Source organism: Lampris incognitus, chromosome 5 (genome assembly GCF_029633865.1).
Source record: "Lampris incognitus isolate fLamInc1 chromosome 5, fLamInc1.hap2, whole genome shotgun sequence".
In the NCBI taxonomy this organism is placed as follows: Eukaryota; Metazoa; Chordata; class Actinopteri; order Lampriformes; family Lampridae; genus Lampris; species Lampris incognitus.
Genome location: NC_079215.1, coordinates 28,784,131 through 28,803,514, shown reverse-complemented (window position 1 = coordinate 28,803,514; position 19,384 = coordinate 28,784,131). Strand labels below are relative to the sequence as shown.

The window sequence follows — 19,384 nt, the reverse complement described above, 5'->3', positions numbered from 1 at the left end:
GGAAAAATAAACGAGTTCTGTCAAATATATGCTATTTGTTTTTATTTCTGAAATGTATTAGACGTTTGGAAGTAAGACTTGTGTATGTTTCTTAAAAAAAATGATTAAATGATGTATCCTAGGGGACTAGACTCTTATGCCTGCTGTGTGTCAAGAAAAATTAGAATTCTGACGCGCTAGATTCAAAGCAGCCCCACCTAGTGTAAAAGTCACAACACGCCACTGGTGTGGACCACACTACTGTGCAAATGACCGTACGAAGAGGGAGGTGCCAGCTGTCTAAAGGGGTTTCAGTGACCGTTTTTGATAGAGAAGACGGAATTTTAGACACTCACATTCTTGCCCACATCATCCTTAGAGCTGACCAGATCCTCCATCTCGGCCCTCAAGCCCTTGTTGGCTCTCTCCAGCTCCTCTCTAGCATCCTGGGCCTCATCCAGAGCCCTTGCCAGGGACAGAGCCTTGGTCTCCTTCTCTCTGGCCTCAGCTTCAGCACGGTCCCTCTCATCAGCATATTTACTGGAGATACTTTTCTCCTCAGCCAGCATCTGGAGGAGGGGGAGAGAGAGAGAGAGAGAGAGAGAGAGAGAGAGAGAGAGAGAGAGAGAGAGAGAGAGAGAGAGAGAGAGAGAGAGAGAGAGAGAGAGAGAGCAAGAGAGAGCCATGGATGAATGATGACTTTTACAGTTGAAAATTTGTATTACTAAATTTTACACATCCAGTCCGGATAAACATATTGCATTCAGTTTATCATTCAGCATTTAGTCCTAAAAGATATAGGATCTTTTATCTAAAAAGGAGTTACTATTTTGTCAATTAAGAACTTGCCCATTATCTATTAAAATATTTTATTTAAATGCTAGAACTTGTTTATTTTTTAGAGTAGAATTAGGGTTAGTGCTGCTTAAATGAAATGGTAGATATTGTCATTGTGGAATGAAACTTTATTTCTGTAGCGATATACTTGCACATCTCAAAAAAATTCTACCCTGAATCACAAATCATTTTTTCATGTAACCTGATCAAACTTTTTCTGTTTCTTCTCCAAGTTGGACACATTCTGCCTCTGGTTGTCCAGATCCATTAATATGTCCTCCAGCTCCTGCTGCAGACGGTTCTTTGTCTTCTCCAGTTTGTCGTAGGCTGAGGCCTTCTCCTCAAACTGGGTGTTGGCCGCCTCCAAATCCTTCTGCAGTCGCTTCTTTCCCTCTTCCAACAGTTCAATATTGCACGACAGATCCTCCAGTTTCTTCTTGGAATCTGACAACTGTGGACAAAGAAGTACATTGGTCATGAAAAACAATGACTTGAAGGGAAGTGAGTGTTTTTCTCCTTTGTCACCATATTAGAAACGTTTTTTGTTTGTTTGAAGTGTTAAGGTTCAAACATCTTTCTACCCCTCTCCAGTGACATCTTGCCTTGTCAAAAAATGCCCTAATAAGAGTTCTTTCTATTGTCTCATCCATTTTGTTCTGCAATCTCTTACCTGGATGTTGAGAGTGGACACATGTCTCTCCACATTCCTCTTGGCCTCAATTTCCTCATCAAGCTGCTCTTGCAAGCTATTCTTGTCATCTTCGGCCTGCCGCAGCTTGGTGGAAAACTGCAGCTTCTGACGCGTCTCCTCAGCCAGTAGTTCCTGTAGCAAGGCACAATATCAAATGTCAATTCTCAAAAATGTCAGCGGGTACTTCAATATACCAGACTATTTTCTGAAGGTAAACTTTTTTAAGGGCTTTTATAACATTTCTATTACCTGTGCATCTTGGACTTGGGCGGTGAGGCTGGAAACATCTTTGCCCAGCTTGATGTTCTTACCTTCTGCTTCATTCAGAAGGTTGGTCACACTCTCCAGTTCAACCTGCAAGAAGTCAATGATATAGGTTGGGTTCTTGGATAATACTTTTGATAAGATAAAAAGTCCCTTCTTCTTTCTAACTTGTATCTGTAGTTGTCTTATTGACATGACTGCAAGTTGTACCTTTAAATAAATTACCAGAAGTTTACTAATTTATCCATAATTTGGTACAACTACTTTTCCCTCACCGTGATCTTGGAGCAGCGCTCTCCCAGTTCTGCCTTCTGCTTCTCACCGTCATTGAAGCGAGACTGCAGGTCTGCCAGCTGACCTTCCACCTTCTTCCTCTTGTGCTCCCCATCTTGCTTGGCTTGGGTCAGCGAGCGCACTTCCATGGTCAACTCTGACGTCTCCTTCTCCAGGGCTTGCTTAGCCTTCTCCAGATTACACTTTACCTGAGAGAAGCAGAGAAAGTAATAAGCACTTTAAAGGACACTGTATATGACAAAACAAAATTCTGTGAGACAATGAAAGCACTTTCAATCAATAAGAAAAGTATTGATTGAAAACAATGTGAAAGTGCAGATCAAGAGCAGTAAGCCTGAATAACAGCTTCAGTGCATATCATAATAACAATGGGTATAATACACTATAATATATAATATACCGTAGTAATGGAAGCAGTTATTAGCAGAGCATAAAATAATGGAACATTACCCGTTTGGACTGCTCCAACTGCTCTGTGATCTCCTCCACAGCCTGTGTATGTTTCTGTCTCATCTCATGGACCTGGGCCTCATGGGTTCGGTTTTCCTCCTCCATGGCCTTCTTCAGCAGGGTCACCTCCTGCTCTCTCTTTGCTCTAAGGGGAGGATAGTTGGATGGATGGATTACACACAATTAATGCACACAAATAGATTCAGAACTACAACACTGTCTGCCAAGGTTTGCCTTGCAAATCTATCGTACAAGAACATCTGGAATATTTTTTCCATCTATTGTGTTAGTGATGTAGAATAGAGGCTTGCAGTCCTGACTATTTGTAATCAGGGTGTGAACTACACTGTGGCTTTCGGGGGAGATTGCTTTTTGTATTGGGGGATGTGCCAAGATGAGATGAGAGAACTTACAGTGAATCATTAGTAATAAAATATCCTTGATGCTAGCATATACTTGCTCTATATCACTTCATCACTTTATCAGCAGATCTGTGCCTCAGAGCCAACTATCTAAACAAACATCACCTATGATAAAGAAACAGATAGGTCAAATGTAAAGGACACACAACAATAAAACAGCCTATAACAGACACATTGAACATGTTAAATATTAACTAAAATAAAAAAAGAATAAGAATTAAATAAATTTGTAGGAATAAATGTATGATCAGTTTGTCATCACGCAACCATGTTTGAATGATGATTGATGGTAGGAAGAGCACAACTGAATCTTCATAGTGAATGAGTGATCACTCTCTACCATTAAACGCATTAGTTTTTAATTCAAGGATGCATATACATCACAATGCATTGCTTCTGAAAACAATATAGAAATGTACATAGCAAAATTACAGCAAAAAAAAGTTGGTTATTCATATTTTAGAGACCTGCAAAATTTCCCAAATTGTGTTTTCAGGGGTGCTTCCGTCTTTTCATGAGGAGCTGTGCTCCCTGTGGCTCATCTGTAGTTTGCACCCCGTTTGTAATGTTAGCAATGTGGGGGTTTTGTTTTTCCAAGTATCACTCATGAGGTGCTTTGATTATTTATTTTTTTTAAACATCAACATACATATAAAATGGCTTCAAAATGTATTTTGCTCTTGTTTGACCAACCTCAGTTCCTGCTGGGTGGCAGTGCTGTCTAGGGTGTCCTCCAGCTCAGACTTGAGGGCCTCCAGCTCTTCTCCAAAGTCCCGCTTGGTCTTCTCTGCCTTGTTTCTTGCTGCCCGCTCAGAATCCAGGTCTTCTTGTAGGTCGGAGATGTGTCCCTCAAGCTCCCTGATCTTCTTTAGAGCATTGTTTTTCTGTGCCATTTCATCCTCTAGCCTGGAAGATTAGATGGGTTGATTTAGATAACTTGTAATAAAACTTGCATTAATATAGGACATAAGCAAGAGATAAAGGCATAGGCCGAGTGAGATATTTGCGCTGGGGGGGGGGCAAACATTTTTGAACTGACGTCAGTACACAGTCCAACTATTGCGTGGTGTGTTGCGTGTAATGGAAGACAATAGTGCTAAGCTTGCCATAAAGCCAAACAACACAGCGCATCAAATCAGTTACTGACCACTTTGTACTATATCACAAGGCTTATGTAGGGTATTTGTCTTACACACATGAGCACACACAACTGAAGCGCACTCGCAACCATACATTTAAAGTCTGTTAAAAGTGAAATATCAATTCGTTTATATTATACTGTTAGGCTGTCATTTTCCATGTACCGTTTTCAAACATTTAGTGTACCCATGAAATAATTTAGTGTTAAATAGAAAACTATGAAATATGCATACTCACCACTCATATCCAACTTATAGCATGCACTAACAATTAGAAAATGCTCAGCAACAGTGTCGCCTGGTCTTACAGCAGGCTTAAGAAATTATATCAAATAACCAAGTGTCCTACCTAGTATAGAAGTAAATGCCTTTTTTCATGTCCATAACTGCTCAGTGTATAACAGAAAGATAGATAGCAAGCTGAATAACTGAATGCACATAAGAGAGGGAAGTCGCATCTAACGTCGCACGTCATAACGTGCATGTCACATGACACAAGTGCTCAAAAATGAATTTATCCATCCATCCATCCATCCATTATCAAAACCGCTTATCCTGCTCTCAGGGTCACGGGGATGCTGGAGCCTATCCCAGCAGTCATTGGGTGGCAGGCGGGGAGACACCCTGGACAGGCCGCCAGGCCATCACAGGGCCTGAATTTATTACAAAGCCAAATATAACATAATTCAGATTTATTTCTTACAATAATTTTATTTTATTGCATTACTTAAAAAAATATATATATACACATACAAGAATATTTTCATTATATCTATTTTAGACTCAATGCAGTGACATATATTCTGATTCTGATAGTTCCGCCACTGGGGGGGGGGGGGCAATGCCTCCCTGCCTCCCCGCAAATTCTGTGTATGGATAAAAGTGGAAATGACTGCCCTCGCAAGCACAGGTAGTCCTCTACCTTGCCAAAGCATTCTGCAGCTCCTCCTCTTTCTTGGCAAGCTGGGCTTTGAGGTCAGCGATCTGGGCCTGCAGGTCAGCTAACTGCTCCTGCAGATCATTAGATTCTGCTTCCAGCTTGCGTTTTGCCTTGTCAAGCTCCTGACGGCCCTTCTCCTCCTTCTTCAGGCGGACTACAGGGGGCAGCAGGCAATAAGGAAGCATAGCCAGCCATAGCAGAAGTCAGAAAAAAGTCAAGAATAAGTGACTTTAAGAGGACTATTTCACAACTTAAGCAGTTTATAATAAATCTCCTTTTTAATTTGAGCAAAAATATTGTGTTTGATGTAATGGGTTAAATAAACATGTATAGTTTGGCAAACTCTAGGCGTAGTTTTCATGTAATTTATTTAAGATAATTACCCTCCAGTTCTGAAATCATAGACTCATGTTTATTCTTGAGCTTAGTCAGGTTCTTGGACTTCTCCTCTTCCTCAGCAAGGTTGGTACTATAATCTGAAATCCTCTCCTCCATCAGCTTTCTCTCCTACACATAGAAAAGAAAGTCACTATCACTTAAGGTTTTACATTTGGTAAGTGTAAATTCATTCATGCTTGGTCTCCCAACCCTTTAGACAGAAAATTAATCCCCTGACAATTGTTTTACATGGAGCACACCTCCAAAATGTTGAACTGTTAGGGACACAGTCATTGGTTATCGTACATTTTGATGAGATTCCCGATTTGTCGCCATGCTGGATAGTGCATAGCTACCATGGAGACAACATAACCTTTGCCAAAGTTTAAATGTTAGGTGTGAGGCTCAACACTTTCACTTGTCAAATGAGAGTTCATGAAGGGCCGAGAAATCAACCATAAACCAATCTTAACTGTCCAAGAGAGTGCTTGAAGACAACAGATCAATTGGTGAAAATAAAAATGTACTTTAAGTGTGGTTTATAAGGCAATTATCATTTCGTTCAGCCTCCTTTCCTGCATGGTCAGACTGCAAAATTTGCTACAAGACAGCGCCAAATTCTCTCACTCTAGAACTTCCTGGTTCTTTGGTTAAAAAGGATATCTACCCTTATTTCGCCATCCTGCTTCCCCTCATGTGTGATGATCATATTTCCCAGCTTTAGCCGGTGGATGATCATTATGATAAAGCCTCAGATTTATGTTGGAAGCTAACGCTTACTTTCAGCAGCTTGTTATTCTGGTCTTCCATCACCAAGACGTCATCTTCCAGTTTTTTGATCTTGCCCTCACAGGTAACCTTCTCCAGCTGCAGCTTCTGACGAGCATCCTCCTCCTCTTCCAAATGTTCTTCTAATTCCTACAATAACGGTACCTTAGTTAGCCTCACTTTTTCATAACATTACAAGGGCATACATTACAAGACATAAAATCATAGATTTTTCATTCAGGTAAAAAAAAAATAAAGAGACTTAAGTTGTATTCGGAATGGTATTTGGAAATGTTCAAAATAACTACAGCATCAACCACTGCAACACAGAATAAACAGAGACATTAGACCTGCATCTGCTGTTGCATCTTCTTCTTTTCCACCAGCAGGCCCTGAGCACGGTCTTCCTCTTCCTCCAGCCTCGCCTCCATCTCATGAAGGATCTCCTCCAACTCCAACTTCTTTGAGGCCAGGCGAACCCTCATTTCCTCAGCCTCTGCATACAGCTCCGTTTCAGCCTGAAGCTGCTCTTGTAGTGCATTCCTCTCTTCCACAATCTGAAGCATAAAGACAACAGAAAAAGATACTTAGAGACTTAAAAGAAGAGCCTTACAGGGGGAAAATCAGTTTTCTTTCAAAAGAACTCACCACTATGTCTCATGTGTTACTACTGTAATTGGTACATAAAAAGCAAACACAAAATGGCCTTAGATGACAATAACAATAAAAGAAAAATTGTAATAATTACAATTATGACTTCATTGATATTACACTTTTCAAAAATAAAGAACCAAATAAATAAATAAATAAATAGATAAATAAATAAATAAATAAATAAATAAATAAATAAATAAATAAATAAATAAATAGAAAGAGTTCACAAAGTGATTGATGTGAAGACACAAAAGGTCAGGTTAACAAAGCAAAAAAGTCCAAAGCAATAAGCATACAATTAAAAGAACGAATTAAAAGAACAGGGGAAGAAAGAGTTTAGCAATTTAAAAGGAATTTAAGATAAGATAAGATACATCAAATATAGCAAAGAAAGCCAACTGAACACCAGTGAATAAGGGCATAAAGTGTTTGTGTCAGTTTTGCAGAATTACCGATGTGTGTTTCAAGAAGATCTCCTTCAGCTCAGATTCATATTTTGTAGCAACTTCTTTGGCTTTCTGCAGCTCTTCTTCCTTCAGACCCATCTCCTCCTCCTGACGAGTCACTTGCAGCAGAGGCTTGACCTGAAGTTGAGCAGTAATGGATAACAAATAGATGGGCAAGATTAAAGACAATTTAAAGTTGAATTTATGACTAGCAACACCATGTTATTTTGTCTTGATGAAACAAAGAAATCTACGTAACAAAAAATGTGCCTCGTATATGGTTCACTATAATGCAATCGCTGATGTGAATGATCTGACCTTAGTGAAGAGCCTCCACCACTGCCAGTTTCTGAGTTTGAGGTAGGCAGCACAATTTCTCTGGATGACCTTCATGGCTGTCAGCTGTTGTTGCCTCTTCGCGAACGCCCTGTGAAAATTATAACAGTGCATTCATTATTACCATTGTCTAATTTTCAGAGTGAGAAAATGTGTGCAATGTCATTGCTTGAAATGCAATAGAAAATGTGTAATAATGGTCAAAAAGCCATATTGTAAAGCTCTAACAAGCAGAACCAAGGTTCTCACTACGTTGGGTAGAGAAATCACACCATGTGTTTGAGGTAAGGATGCACCAATCACTTTTTAACACTTTTTCATTGCCAATATCGATTCCGAATCTTTATTGGCCAATACCATGTGCCAATCCAATCCATTATTTTGCAGAACAGCACAGACTTAGGCCACTAAATTCGGGTCAATGGGAAAAATAAAAAGATAGAGTCTGTTTTTTTCCCCCCATTGAAGAAATACAGGCTTCCTTCCATATGCCAAAAATACAGTAAATCAAGCTACTTCACTTTCATTTATGACTTGTTACTCGTGGCTTTTGGTACCGGATTTTAGTCTTGGATAAATATGATACTCAATTTTAGCCCAGTATCAGCTTGATATCTGATACCAGTATCAGCATCAGTCAGTATCTGTGCATCCAGTTTGAGGGCAAAATAAGTGTGCGTACTTTCTGGCTAGAAAGCCTCTGGCCTGGGACTGGAAGGCAATGATAACCACAGTGATCTTCAGATCCCTCTCTTCCTCCAGCTGGGCCAGCACTCCGGTGCGAAAGAAGATCTTACTTTGTCCAATTCTATACAGGTTGGGGTCCAGGTCCAGATGCTTGATCTACACAAACAGGGAATCAACAAGAGAACGTGTTTGTGATGCATCTGGGGTACAAGAATCTGCATGTGAAGAAAAAAATCTTTGACTGCACTGAGTGCCATTTTGTTTTTGGAACATTTTAGTTTACCATGAGGCAGCAGGCTTGTTTGCCATCCATGAAACCTTTGGGAATAGCACTAGCAGCCAGGATCTCATAACTGTGAATTTAGGAATGAGACAGAAAAATTGTTTTGTAGATTTGCTCACTAGAGTGAAAAATACATTTACATCAATTTTGAGTTTGAATTTCATCCTTTATTTCATGCTTGTACTTGCAAATGATAGACAAATCAATCATGTCAGGTCCAACTCACCGCTGACGAAACTCTTGGAAAACTATTCGGTTGGGGAATCCTTGTCGGCAGATTCGGATCCCTTCCAACACACCGTTACATCTCAGCTGCTCCAGGACCAAATTGGCATCCAGCTTCCCTGCCTGGGGAAAAAAATAATTTCAGTTTAATTATGTTGTGTACAAAACAAATAAAAATAATCCCTTTATTAGAGAGCTGTTATTTGTAGACATTGTCTTGGAAGGAAGTATTGTCTTCAGAAATACATACATACATACATACATACATACATACATACATACATACATACATACATACATACGCACACACATGCACACGTGCACGCACACACGCACATATGATTATTTTGCTCATTTGTTGAGCACTTTCCCTACCATTGAGTGTTTCTTTTAACAAAGTTATATACTATATATATATATATATATATATACATATACATATAGTAGCTTTGTTAAAAGAGAAAACTTTTAATATTGAAAGGAACACTCAACGGTAGGGAAGTGCTCAACAAATAAGGAGCAAAATAATAAGCTGATGATTGCTTATGGCATGAAACAGGCTTATACTGTCTCATAAAGGATTTACTTGACTCACTGGATTTTATACATATATATATACATATACATACATACATACACACACACACACACACACACACACACACACACATATATATATATATATATATATCAACACAGATACTGGAAAAAAAGTTTTAATGCCTTTTTTCTGCATCTGTGTTGATATTCCGGGGGCATATTGATATTGATATTCCGCTCCTCATAAGTTGAGCACTTATAACACCATTGACGGTTTCGGAAAAAAACGCTATATATATATATATCACTGTCATATATATCACTATCACTACCACTGTCATTCTGGCATCTATATATATATATATATATATATATATATATATATATATATATATATATATATATATATATAGATGCCAGAATGACAGTGATAGGTTTGATATTGCCCTGTATCAACACAAAACATTTCATTGCAATACTAACCAAAAATGTCCTCCAACAAAAAGCTCATTCTTTATCACATTTCATTAAGCCTTTTTTTTTAATACTTTGGGGAAGACATAGCTTCCTCCCTACACCACACAGCCAACTCCTTTTCAAAAGGAATTTTTGCTGACAAGGACCAATGACATTCAGACTGGATTAGTTTGAATTACTCCTAAAAAGAGTTCAGTGAGACATTTTGTTTATTCAAAGGCACTAGGAGCAGTGGCAGCAGCAGTGCACATTTCTCACCCTCTTCTCGTGATTAGGAATGATGCATCTGACAAAGTTTGGCTGAGTGTTGTGAAGCGTCGTCATGAGTTTGGCCAGAGACTCCTTGTAGAGCTGGCCCACAGTTCGGAACATTCCCTTTTTGGTCTTGGAGCCGCTAGGCATGGAGCTGTCTGACATCTTGGCTATGGTCTCAAGGCCCACCACTCTGTCCGCTGTGTCACATAACAGAATAATCATTGCATTAATGATCAGGTCAACATGGTATTTCAAGATGAAAGGTCTGAACAAAACAAATGTGGGCTTTTTTTCATTGTTCAAGTCGCTCAATTACATTCCAATGTAATATAGCCATCATTTGAAAAATTTAAGATCTATTCCAATGTAATGATTACTTAATGGGACATGACAATAATCCTCTTTCAAGGTACTAATTATGTTAAGATAGATTGTTGCTAAAGAATTTTCATTTCATAGGTATTAAAACCTTGAATCTTAGTATAAATGAATTGATCATTCTTTTCATTCTATTTATCTGTCACAAGATAAGGAGCAGATAAATTCCATAAGCCAAAACTACTGCATAACCGAAACCATTCATATACATTTATAGTGATTTTCATATACATGCATTGATTCATAATGATATTTTTCTTCTATCTACATACAACTGACTGATAAAAAAACAACTGTACTAATGCAAGATTCTCTAAGTCACTCGAGCTCACCATCTTTCCAGAGGTCCTGCACAAACTGGCTGGAGGAGTTGTTTAGCAGTGCTGTGACATTGTCATTCAGAGGGTCCATGTTCTTTGTTAACCAGGCTGTGGCATTGTAGTCCACCTACAACCAAAACATCACATTGCAGCAACATATTTCTACTTAAACCACTTCATGAATAACACTTTAGAGATCCATGGGTTTTGTTTCAACCTCACTCCTCAGATTACAACTCTATCTGGTATGAGAAGGCTCTCACATTCATTAGGGCAACAGATCATACTCACCTTCCCTGCATAGTGAAGCACGGAGAACTCTGTCTTGTCTTTCAGCTGTTTAGGCTTAGAAAATTTCATATGGTTGCCCTGTGTGTTCATAAGCTTCTCGACGAAGGAGATATCTGTGGCTTTGGGGAACCAGCACTCCTCATCCAGGAGAGCTAGGATACCAGGTGGATTGTTCTGCACAGAATATGTAGTCATCATTGACAGTGACCTTCTGAATGCAGATCTCTAGCATAATACTTCACATCGAAAATAATACTGCACATGCAGTACTATCAACACTATCTTAGAAGGGGGCAAAACAAAACAATGCAGCTTGCAGACTCACTGATACAGTTGCATGATGCACACTGAATAAACTGTGGCTTTAATGGGCTCCAACTCACTGGTCTCTCAATGAGCTCAATGCAGGGCTGCAGGTCCAGGCCAAAGTCGATGAAGTTCCACTCAATGCCCTCCCTCTGGTACTCCTCCTGCTCCAGGATGAACATGGTGTGGTTGAAGAGCTGCTGCAGCTTCTCATTGGTGTAGTTGATGCACAGCTGCTCAAAAGAGTTGTCCTGCCAAAGTGGAAGACAAAAGGAAAGAACGCCAAGGGGATAGTTTAGATCTAATATATGTTACAAGATATATACAATTCTAAGGAAAAACATGATACATATTAACTTACAGTACATTTTGCACAATCACACTGAAATATTGCATGATATGCTTAAGTTTCAGTTTGGGCCCACATGGCTCATGTATAACATTGTTTAACTCCTGAAAGGAGAGTTATGAAAGAGTGGCATAAGAATACAAACAGAGGCAGTTGTATGACTCATCTGAGATAACTATCTTCCTATCTCAAAGAAGGTTGAATCAGTTCATCTGGATACAACATTTGTTGACAGATACGTTTCATCACTCATTCAACCTTCTTTGATTTTCTTACCTGGATTATTAAGCATGCATCAAGACATCTTCCTACCTCAAATATCTCAAAGCCAGCAATGTCTAGGATTCCAAGGAAAGAAGCTCCCTGGCGTTTGGTCTTATCCAGAGCTTTGTTGACCCGACCCAGGAGCCAGCGGAAAAGACGTTCAAACATGGCCTTCGCCAAGGCCTCAACAGCAAAGTCAGCCTAATAGACACACATACAAAGAGTGTGTCATATACATCCACAGTAATCATATAATTAGCTAGGTGAAATGAGCGTTTAGCATTTATCCATACATTTTTTTTCTACTCAAGCTGTTTTGAACAGTATGTGCCTTTGAATACTTAGTGTGCCCATTCTAGTACCTGCTCTTTAGTCTGAGCCTTCTGTACCACTTCTCTGCCAACTTTGATTCGGGGGGTGAGGATGGCACGGGTAAAGTCTGTCACATTGATACCTTGCAGGTGGCACACTTTCTGGGCAGCTGGATAGAGAAAGGGGCATGTTTGTGGAAACATACACTATGTCTATAGCTGTTCAATTATTTGAAATATTCCATTCTTTGCTGACCATTCTTTTACTTGTAATAGGTTAGCACTTGAGTCGGAAAACCTGATGTGCAGTATTTATAGTCTGAAGGTGTCTAACCAGTGTTGTCTGGCATTGTGGCCTGCTCCTGGTTTCTTTCTTTCTTGAACTCAATGTTTCCCAGCTGCATTACTGTGGAGCACACCTTCAGGATACCTGGAACCAAGAAAAAAGCAATAGGGCATGAGAGTTAGTCACACAGGAATACCCACATAGGAAATACTTGACTTGTATTTTGCCAACGATAAACATTCATTATCAAATATTTATGTGTTTTACTAATGCCACACACCAGACTGTATGAAGCCAGATTAGGCAGGAAATAGAGTAAAATTGGCTAGGCTAGACTATTCTAGTGTCAGAGTGGTCCTGACAGTGTTTTTGCCCAGCTGTGCCCAGCCTTGCCAAATCAGACTCAACCCAGCTGAAGTGAGATCAGAGCTATCAATAGTACCAGTCCTATCTTCCTCGGTGATGCCCATGATGTTCATGGCCTCCATGGTCTCCTCAAACATCTCATCGTCTTGTTGGCCAGTGATCTGAACATGGCCCGCACTCAGAAAACGGTAGCCCGTAAAGGCCTCTAGCAGAAGTTCCTCTGAAAATATAAAATACAGAAATGAGCAGTAGAGAACTTCTATTTGGGGCTCCAGTAAACAGTTGACTATGTATCAGTGTGTTCTTCCTTGCGCTGTTGTTGTTTTGTTTTTGTTTTTTTAAATAAGAACGCCAACTAAAAGCAAAGGCTTGAATACAATAATGCTTCCCTAAAATGTACATGTCCACCATAGGCAAAATTATAGATGTATATTCAGCTCACCGCGCAACTTGTCCTTGGCACCAGCGATCATATAGTAGAAGATGTGAAAGGCTCTCTCTGTCTTGGCCTGTCTGATACAACGAGACTTCTCCAAAAGATCTGATAGCAAGACCTGTTAAGGTTAAAATTCTTCATGCTCAAATGGAGTGGCAATTAAAATCCCTGTCCAAAACACATGAGGATCAGGATAGAAAAAAATAACCAGGGAACAATGTTTATCTTCTATGCCACCTACATTACCTGTAAGGTACTTCTCATTGCATCCCATTGTCTATGACAAGCTTGATGGCAACTCAAAATCAATGGAAAGTTGTGAGTGTTGACAGACAATGCAACTTTATAATTACATATTTAATGGCTCATCTTATGAATTGAATCACCATCAGGCTGGGTTTGGAGTAAAAGAATAATGTAAAAGATTTTTTTTCTTTAATAATTCCATTTGTTGGCTCTTCGAAGGCCACACACAAAGACATTTTGCCTATATCTGAGAAATATGACAACTTCAAGCCTACAGTTATAGCTCCAGCACAGACAAGCTATTATATAATGATATCAATTAAAAGGAAAGCATGGGAGACTCACGGTTCATTGGCATTACTCAAATCTAACGTCATGGTCCCACATACCATCAACTAAACTGTTTATAGCAGAAAAACTGTGATGATTCTTATAGAAATGTGCGTATGGTCAACGTTGGCAAACTATAGTTTGTGTTAATCAATCAAATCCCAATCCAAGTTGTTCTCTCAGAGTGAGAGCCAAATCTGGACAACTAATAATATATGGACTATTGCATCATGTCAGGATACAGGTCTCAATGTTAGCTCCAACGATATAGCCTGTCACATCAAAGTTGATGCGAATGAACTTACCCTGTAGGAGGGAGTGGGGAGAAGTTAACAGATCCAGGTTTATGACTGACACAACAATCAAAAAAATATAAACTTTAAAACAAGATATTGAGTGTTTAGTGTTAAATGGTCTAGAAATTAAAACTCTTTGAATTGCACAAATAGATGTAGTAAAATATCCAGCGTATGCACTTTAGTAATAGAAAACTCACAAATCGAGAGGAGTTGTCATTTTTGATGGTCTTCGCATTTCCGAAGGCCTCCAGAATAGGGTTTGCTTGCAGGAGCTGTTTCTCCAGCTCTCCCTAGTGAGAAGAGGGGTATACAGCAGTATATTACACAAAGTGGTAATTTACTGAGGTATGCTGGGTAGGGATGAGATGGCGCAGGTTGGGGTAGGGCTCAACTTGAGTAACACTACCTATGGTGATTTGTGAGAAAAAGTAAAAACTGTAAAAGTAAAATTAGCGAAAACATCCATCCTATCAACAAAACAAGTTGCCTCTCTAACATTTTTAGCTCATTTGCAATTATTAAGAATCCCTCCAAATCATCCTCTATGTCCCATGACATGCTATAAGACGGCATATTATATCACTACAAAACTCGTCCACCAATTTCCTCAGATCCTGCAGCATATTACATAACTTGTAGACATGTGAACTAAGCAGGTGATCAATTCCACCATCAATTTTTCTCTGGCTGAGACAGTCTGGCTGAGATTGTTAAAAGGAGGACAAGTACAGTAGCTGATGCTCACACTGAAGCAAAGGAGCAAGATTAAATTTCAAGTCAAATGTTCCCCCCAAATGATGAAATGCCCCAGAATCTCTGATGTATTACAGAAAACCCTTTGGATACAGTATGTTGTCACTTTAAGAACATTTTGAGTGATGTGTTGTTTCCAGCATGACTGCACAGTCAGTGGGTCTGTGGGTGGAGCAAGGTGAAGGCTGGTAACTGAGCCAGACATCCCTTCACTCAGCGTTGAGCTAATCCAGCTGATCAAAGGAGCCTAGCATCAGGGTCAGGTGCAGTACCCTCCCCCTTAAATACACTCGCTCTTGGATGCACTCCCAACAGGTTTATAACCCGTGAAATGAGCAAAAAACAACCATGAGTCTGGCAGATTTTTATCATTTAATATGAAACACCAGAGGTATAAGATGACGACTGCCCAGGTTTGATAACATCACGTCAGTCAAATGCTTTTTTTTTTCAGAATTGATTTTAAGTTGAAAATACCTGCTATCACTTTCCCTTCCCTGATTGCCGATTCAAACAAAAACAAACAAGGAAAAAAAAACTATCAAACTGTAAAATCATTACATGATTTGATAAAGAAAACAAAAACAAAAAACAAACTTCAGTTCTTAATTTGATAAGTTAGAAAAAGAGGATAGTTACAGACCGGCTAACCAGACACAATGCATAGGAAAGAAGAGGGTCCCGTTTGCTTCAGTCACTGAGGGAAAGACAGAAAAAAAGAGAAGAGCACAGGAAAATGGCAAGGAAGGGACAGGTGACAGATAGCATTACTCTTCAACACAGCGTTCAAATACTCAGCCAGACAGAAAGAGAGGACAGGGGGTAAAGTGAAAAGGTTTAAAGTAAGGATACACGATACTGAATTCTTTGGTGATATCGAATAACTGATAACTTCCATGGTACCTGTGATGCTTGGAGCAGATGCAGACATCTAAAAAAAACCGGCTTTATTAATACCTGTGTCTTGAGTTATTACTAAATGCTTCACTGTTTCCACGTCTGCATTCACAGAGTATGAGCACTATGGAGAAAATATGTGACATTTATTTTGGCATAACATTTTCAAACGTCTTTCCTCTTGCATTTGTTCTCCAACAGGACAAAGCCTTGAAAGCTTCCCTGTAAAACCCTGACTATCACACTGTTGCCTCAAATGGAGGAAATCTGCTCCCTTCAGAAATCACAGAAAGATTTTAGAAATACACAGTTAGATATTAACTTTATTAATTCAAAATAGGCTAGTAATTGTCACATCAAAACTGCCATAGCCCACACTGCAGACCTATCTTTCTATCAATGCCAACATCACCGTGGCACATAATTAATGCATCATCATATGCATCATATGCAACATATCAGGCATAATTTTGCTGTCCCGACACTGATAGCACCTTTTAAGCAATTATTGGCAGATACCAATAATCTGACTGATATATCATGTACCCCTAGTACAAAGACATAATAGCAGGAATATAAGCACCGAAGAAAAAGGAGAGAGAAAGAGCAGGAAAAGCGAAAAAGAGAATGTTATCCACAACTTCTAGTTCTTCTCTCATTCAGTCCAGGTCACATAAACATTTTAACGTCCTCAGAAGGAAGCAGACACTCTGTCCACCCTCCGAGTAACAGTCACAAGGGTGAGCAGGTCATTGGCAAAGACAAACATCACTTTGACCTGTAACTTAAGTTTTTCCGGGCATTTAAAACATCTCCAAACCAACACGCCAAACCATAAGCTGCAGACAGGAGTCACGATACAGTTGTACTCATTAGGTATGATCCCTCTTCAAGTGCAATTCAAAAACAAGACTGTTCTTTTTTTTGTGGCTTATTTGTTTAATCAGGGCTGACAGAGAGACTGGGCATAGTTAGGGGTGACCTGGTTAGGGTGGTGGAAAGTTGAAAAGGTCACACTACATGGGTGGGGAAACTCAGAAACTCCACACTGTGCAAATAACAAGGTCCACTAAACTCTAGGTAAGAAGACGGACAGTCACCCTACCCTCAGAGGGCATGGCAGAGACGGGCATGCTCACACTGTGCTCATTGATAAGTGATGGACCCTTTCACTGCCACAGGAAATCAAATCTTAGGAAATTAAATCTTAAGGAATCAAATCTTACTCCAGTGGCAGTGAAAGGGTGTTCCCTTGGAGATGGGTTAAAAAACAAAAGAAAATCCACACTTGTCAGTTCGACAAGAATAAGGGTAGGCACTTATTGACTTCCCTGGTTAAACATTTTATAGATTGAAAAGGTGACTGCAAGTCTGTATTACGACTAACGTGCAGTCGAAATCATTAAAGAGAGCACTCTTGTGCCCTTTTCATGGTAAAAAGCTTGATAAAAATGTGTATGTGTACTTTGAGTTCATGAACAATAAGACAGGGGATCTTACAGGTGAAGACCCTTGATGTAAGAGGGGAAAATGGGAGTATTTCGTTACTCAGTGAGAGTATCTTGCATGCACTCTTTTAGCCTGATGAAGGAACACACAAACACAAAAACACACTCCAGGCATTCCCCTTTTACTCACGTAAGCCAACTGTGATCCTGCTTGTTGCTATTTGGAGGAAATTGCGGTACAATATTAAATGGGGCAGTTTCCTTAACATGGGTCAACTCTCCCATAAGAGTGAGGAAACTGAATTACACATACCAACTTTTGACACACAATAGCCAACTTGACATGCATACTTACAGCACTGGTGTCCTTCTTGCCTTTGTGTGAAGAGGCCACCACAGCCAGATACTGGATGACCTTCTTGGTATTCTCTGTCTTCCCGGCACCAGACTCCCCACTGGGGATAAAGATGAAGAGACAACAAAAGTGAGAGAGAGAAAGAGAGATTAAACAGCAGGCTGAAACTGCATCTTGATAGATGCAAGAGTAAGAATGAAAGAGACCAAACAAGAGGAAAACCCGACTGAAAGGTTGACTATTTACAGTTCAATAATTCAGTTTAACTGAATTGGGCAAAACAGAAAACCGCACCGTCACATTACACAAAACACATCTCCTCTCACTGCTCACATACGCCCTCGACCACATAGACCTCACCAATAACTCCGTATCAAAATGGAGACTTAAGGTCATCTTAATTACACTTGCGCAACTAAAAAAATGACCTTTAGGGTTAATTTTTAATCTGTCAAGAGTATTTTAACAAAACTTCACGACAACTTAGTTACAGAACTTTCTATGGCTCAAAAAATGAATTTGTCTACCTATGATGAGCTAAACAATGTGGCATTACTGTAATAAAAGCAAACTGAGACAGTTAAATGACAAGGTTATCAGTTTCATGCACCCCCCCAAAAAAGCAAACATTTTTTTTAAATATTACAAAAATTCGCTATCTTAGTGGTCAGTTAAGTACTTTCACCTTTTCAAAGCGATGAACACTTTTTATCAGAAACTGAGGATGCTTCAACTGATAGTGTTGAAACAATCCCAGACTGATCAGCTACACATCAGATTACAAACACACACATGCATGCACGCATGCTCACACATACAGGTCCATAAAAGGCAACAAATATGTGGGATCCACCATGGCTCTGTCTTGGGGCTTGGCAGCTCTCACAGGAAATGAATTACTCACTCTCTTCTGCTCAGTGCTCGAATGGATATGAAACATCACATTCTCATAGTATATTTTACTAACACCGAGTAAACTCTGATAGGGCTGCCTGTAAAGTCCCTCTGTAAATGATCTATACACAATGATTTATCGCAGCAAATCATCCCCAATAATCTTTGGAGTTTAAACAGTTGTTTCCAACTACAGGGCTTTGTTAAAATCGTCATTGTATTTGGCCTTTTACCTTTGAAGGGCTTTAAACCAGTATGGAAACTACTTAATATGGAGACAAAAAGTACATGATGTCCAATTCTTAACAGCAACAACCATTAGCATCCAATTGTACTTTAGTTGCATAAAAAGTGGCGCTAGTACAAGTCTAAGCTAGGTTGTAATCGCAACAGTTTTTCAGACAGACTAAAATAATAGAGGTATTACTTTCATTCTAAGACTTCAAATAATATGACTACTTACTACGACACTAGCAGATCTCTGCAAACACCGAGCAGCACAAACACTCACCCCCTGGTCTCCCAAAGGACTTGCTCATCTCTCTATATCTCAGGGTCCAGGGGAAAACCCCCAGCCTCCAGTCAACATAGTAAAGAGTGTTCTACTGCTAATACACCAGATGCCTTTAAAACCTCAACAGAGCCAGTGTGGGCAACGGAACAGCATTCTTCAGCAACATCCTGCCACTTTATAGTTAACATGGTAATTCCGTCAAGCCAGTTTTACTGCCATGTACACACAATTAATTTCAACCAAAGGAAACTGGTGACCCTGTTAAACTGTAATGTC

The 19,384-nt window shown here is 39.5% G+C and overlaps 1 protein-coding gene across 6 annotated transcripts in view; it reads right to left on the bottom strand.

Annotated features, from left to right (window-relative positions):
- The window catches only part of myh11a (myosin, heavy chain 11a, smooth muscle), a 43,461-nt gene that overhangs the window by 8,708 nt on the left and 15,369 nt on the right, over nucleotides 1-19,384 (bottom strand). For 5 of the 6 annotated variants that reach the window (XM_056280820.1, XM_056280824.1, XM_056280825.1 and 2 more), the window contains 29 exons: nucleotides 17,701-17,800; nucleotides 17,536-17,562; nucleotides 14,445-14,537; nucleotides 14,191-14,254; nucleotides 13,379-13,477; nucleotides 13,013-13,156; nucleotides 12,619-12,714; nucleotides 12,336-12,454; nucleotides 12,022-12,174; nucleotides 11,438-11,611; nucleotides 11,055-11,228; nucleotides 10,776-10,890; nucleotides 10,069-10,262; nucleotides 8,795-8,916; nucleotides 8,569-8,638; nucleotides 8,281-8,441; nucleotides 7,581-7,689; nucleotides 7,269-7,400; nucleotides 6,513-6,719; nucleotides 6,175-6,312; nucleotides 5,400-5,523; nucleotides 4,999-5,170; nucleotides 3,631-3,843; nucleotides 2,516-2,660; nucleotides 2,047-2,253; nucleotides 1,757-1,861; nucleotides 1,487-1,639; nucleotides 1,019-1,267; nucleotides 336-548 (listed from right to left, as the gene is read on the bottom strand). In XM_056280820.1, coding sequence (XP_056136795.1) covers nucleotides 336-548; nucleotides 1,019-1,267; nucleotides 1,487-1,639; nucleotides 1,757-1,861; nucleotides 2,047-2,253; nucleotides 2,516-2,660; nucleotides 3,631-3,843; nucleotides 4,999-5,170; nucleotides 5,400-5,523; nucleotides 6,175-6,312; nucleotides 6,513-6,719; nucleotides 7,269-7,400; nucleotides 7,581-7,689; nucleotides 8,281-8,441; nucleotides 8,569-8,638; nucleotides 8,795-8,916; nucleotides 10,069-10,262; nucleotides 10,776-10,890; nucleotides 11,055-11,228; nucleotides 11,438-11,611; nucleotides 12,022-12,174; nucleotides 12,336-12,454; nucleotides 12,619-12,714; nucleotides 13,013-13,156; nucleotides 13,379-13,477; nucleotides 14,191-14,254; nucleotides 14,445-14,537; nucleotides 17,536-17,562; nucleotides 17,701-17,800 — 4,072 coding nt within the window. The remainder of the gene's footprint in view (nucleotides 1-335; nucleotides 549-1,018; nucleotides 1,268-1,486; nucleotides 1,640-1,756; nucleotides 1,862-2,046; nucleotides 2,254-2,515; nucleotides 2,661-3,630; nucleotides 3,844-4,998; nucleotides 5,171-5,399; nucleotides 5,524-6,174; nucleotides 6,313-6,512; nucleotides 6,720-7,268; nucleotides 7,401-7,580; nucleotides 7,690-8,280; nucleotides 8,442-8,568; nucleotides 8,639-8,794; nucleotides 8,917-10,068; nucleotides 10,263-10,775; nucleotides 10,891-11,054; nucleotides 11,229-11,437; nucleotides 11,612-12,021; nucleotides 12,175-12,335; nucleotides 12,455-12,618; nucleotides 12,715-13,012; nucleotides 13,157-13,378; nucleotides 13,478-14,190; nucleotides 14,255-14,444; nucleotides 14,538-17,535; nucleotides 17,563-17,700; nucleotides 17,801-19,384) is intronic. The other variant, XM_056280823.1, reaches the window with a different exon arrangement.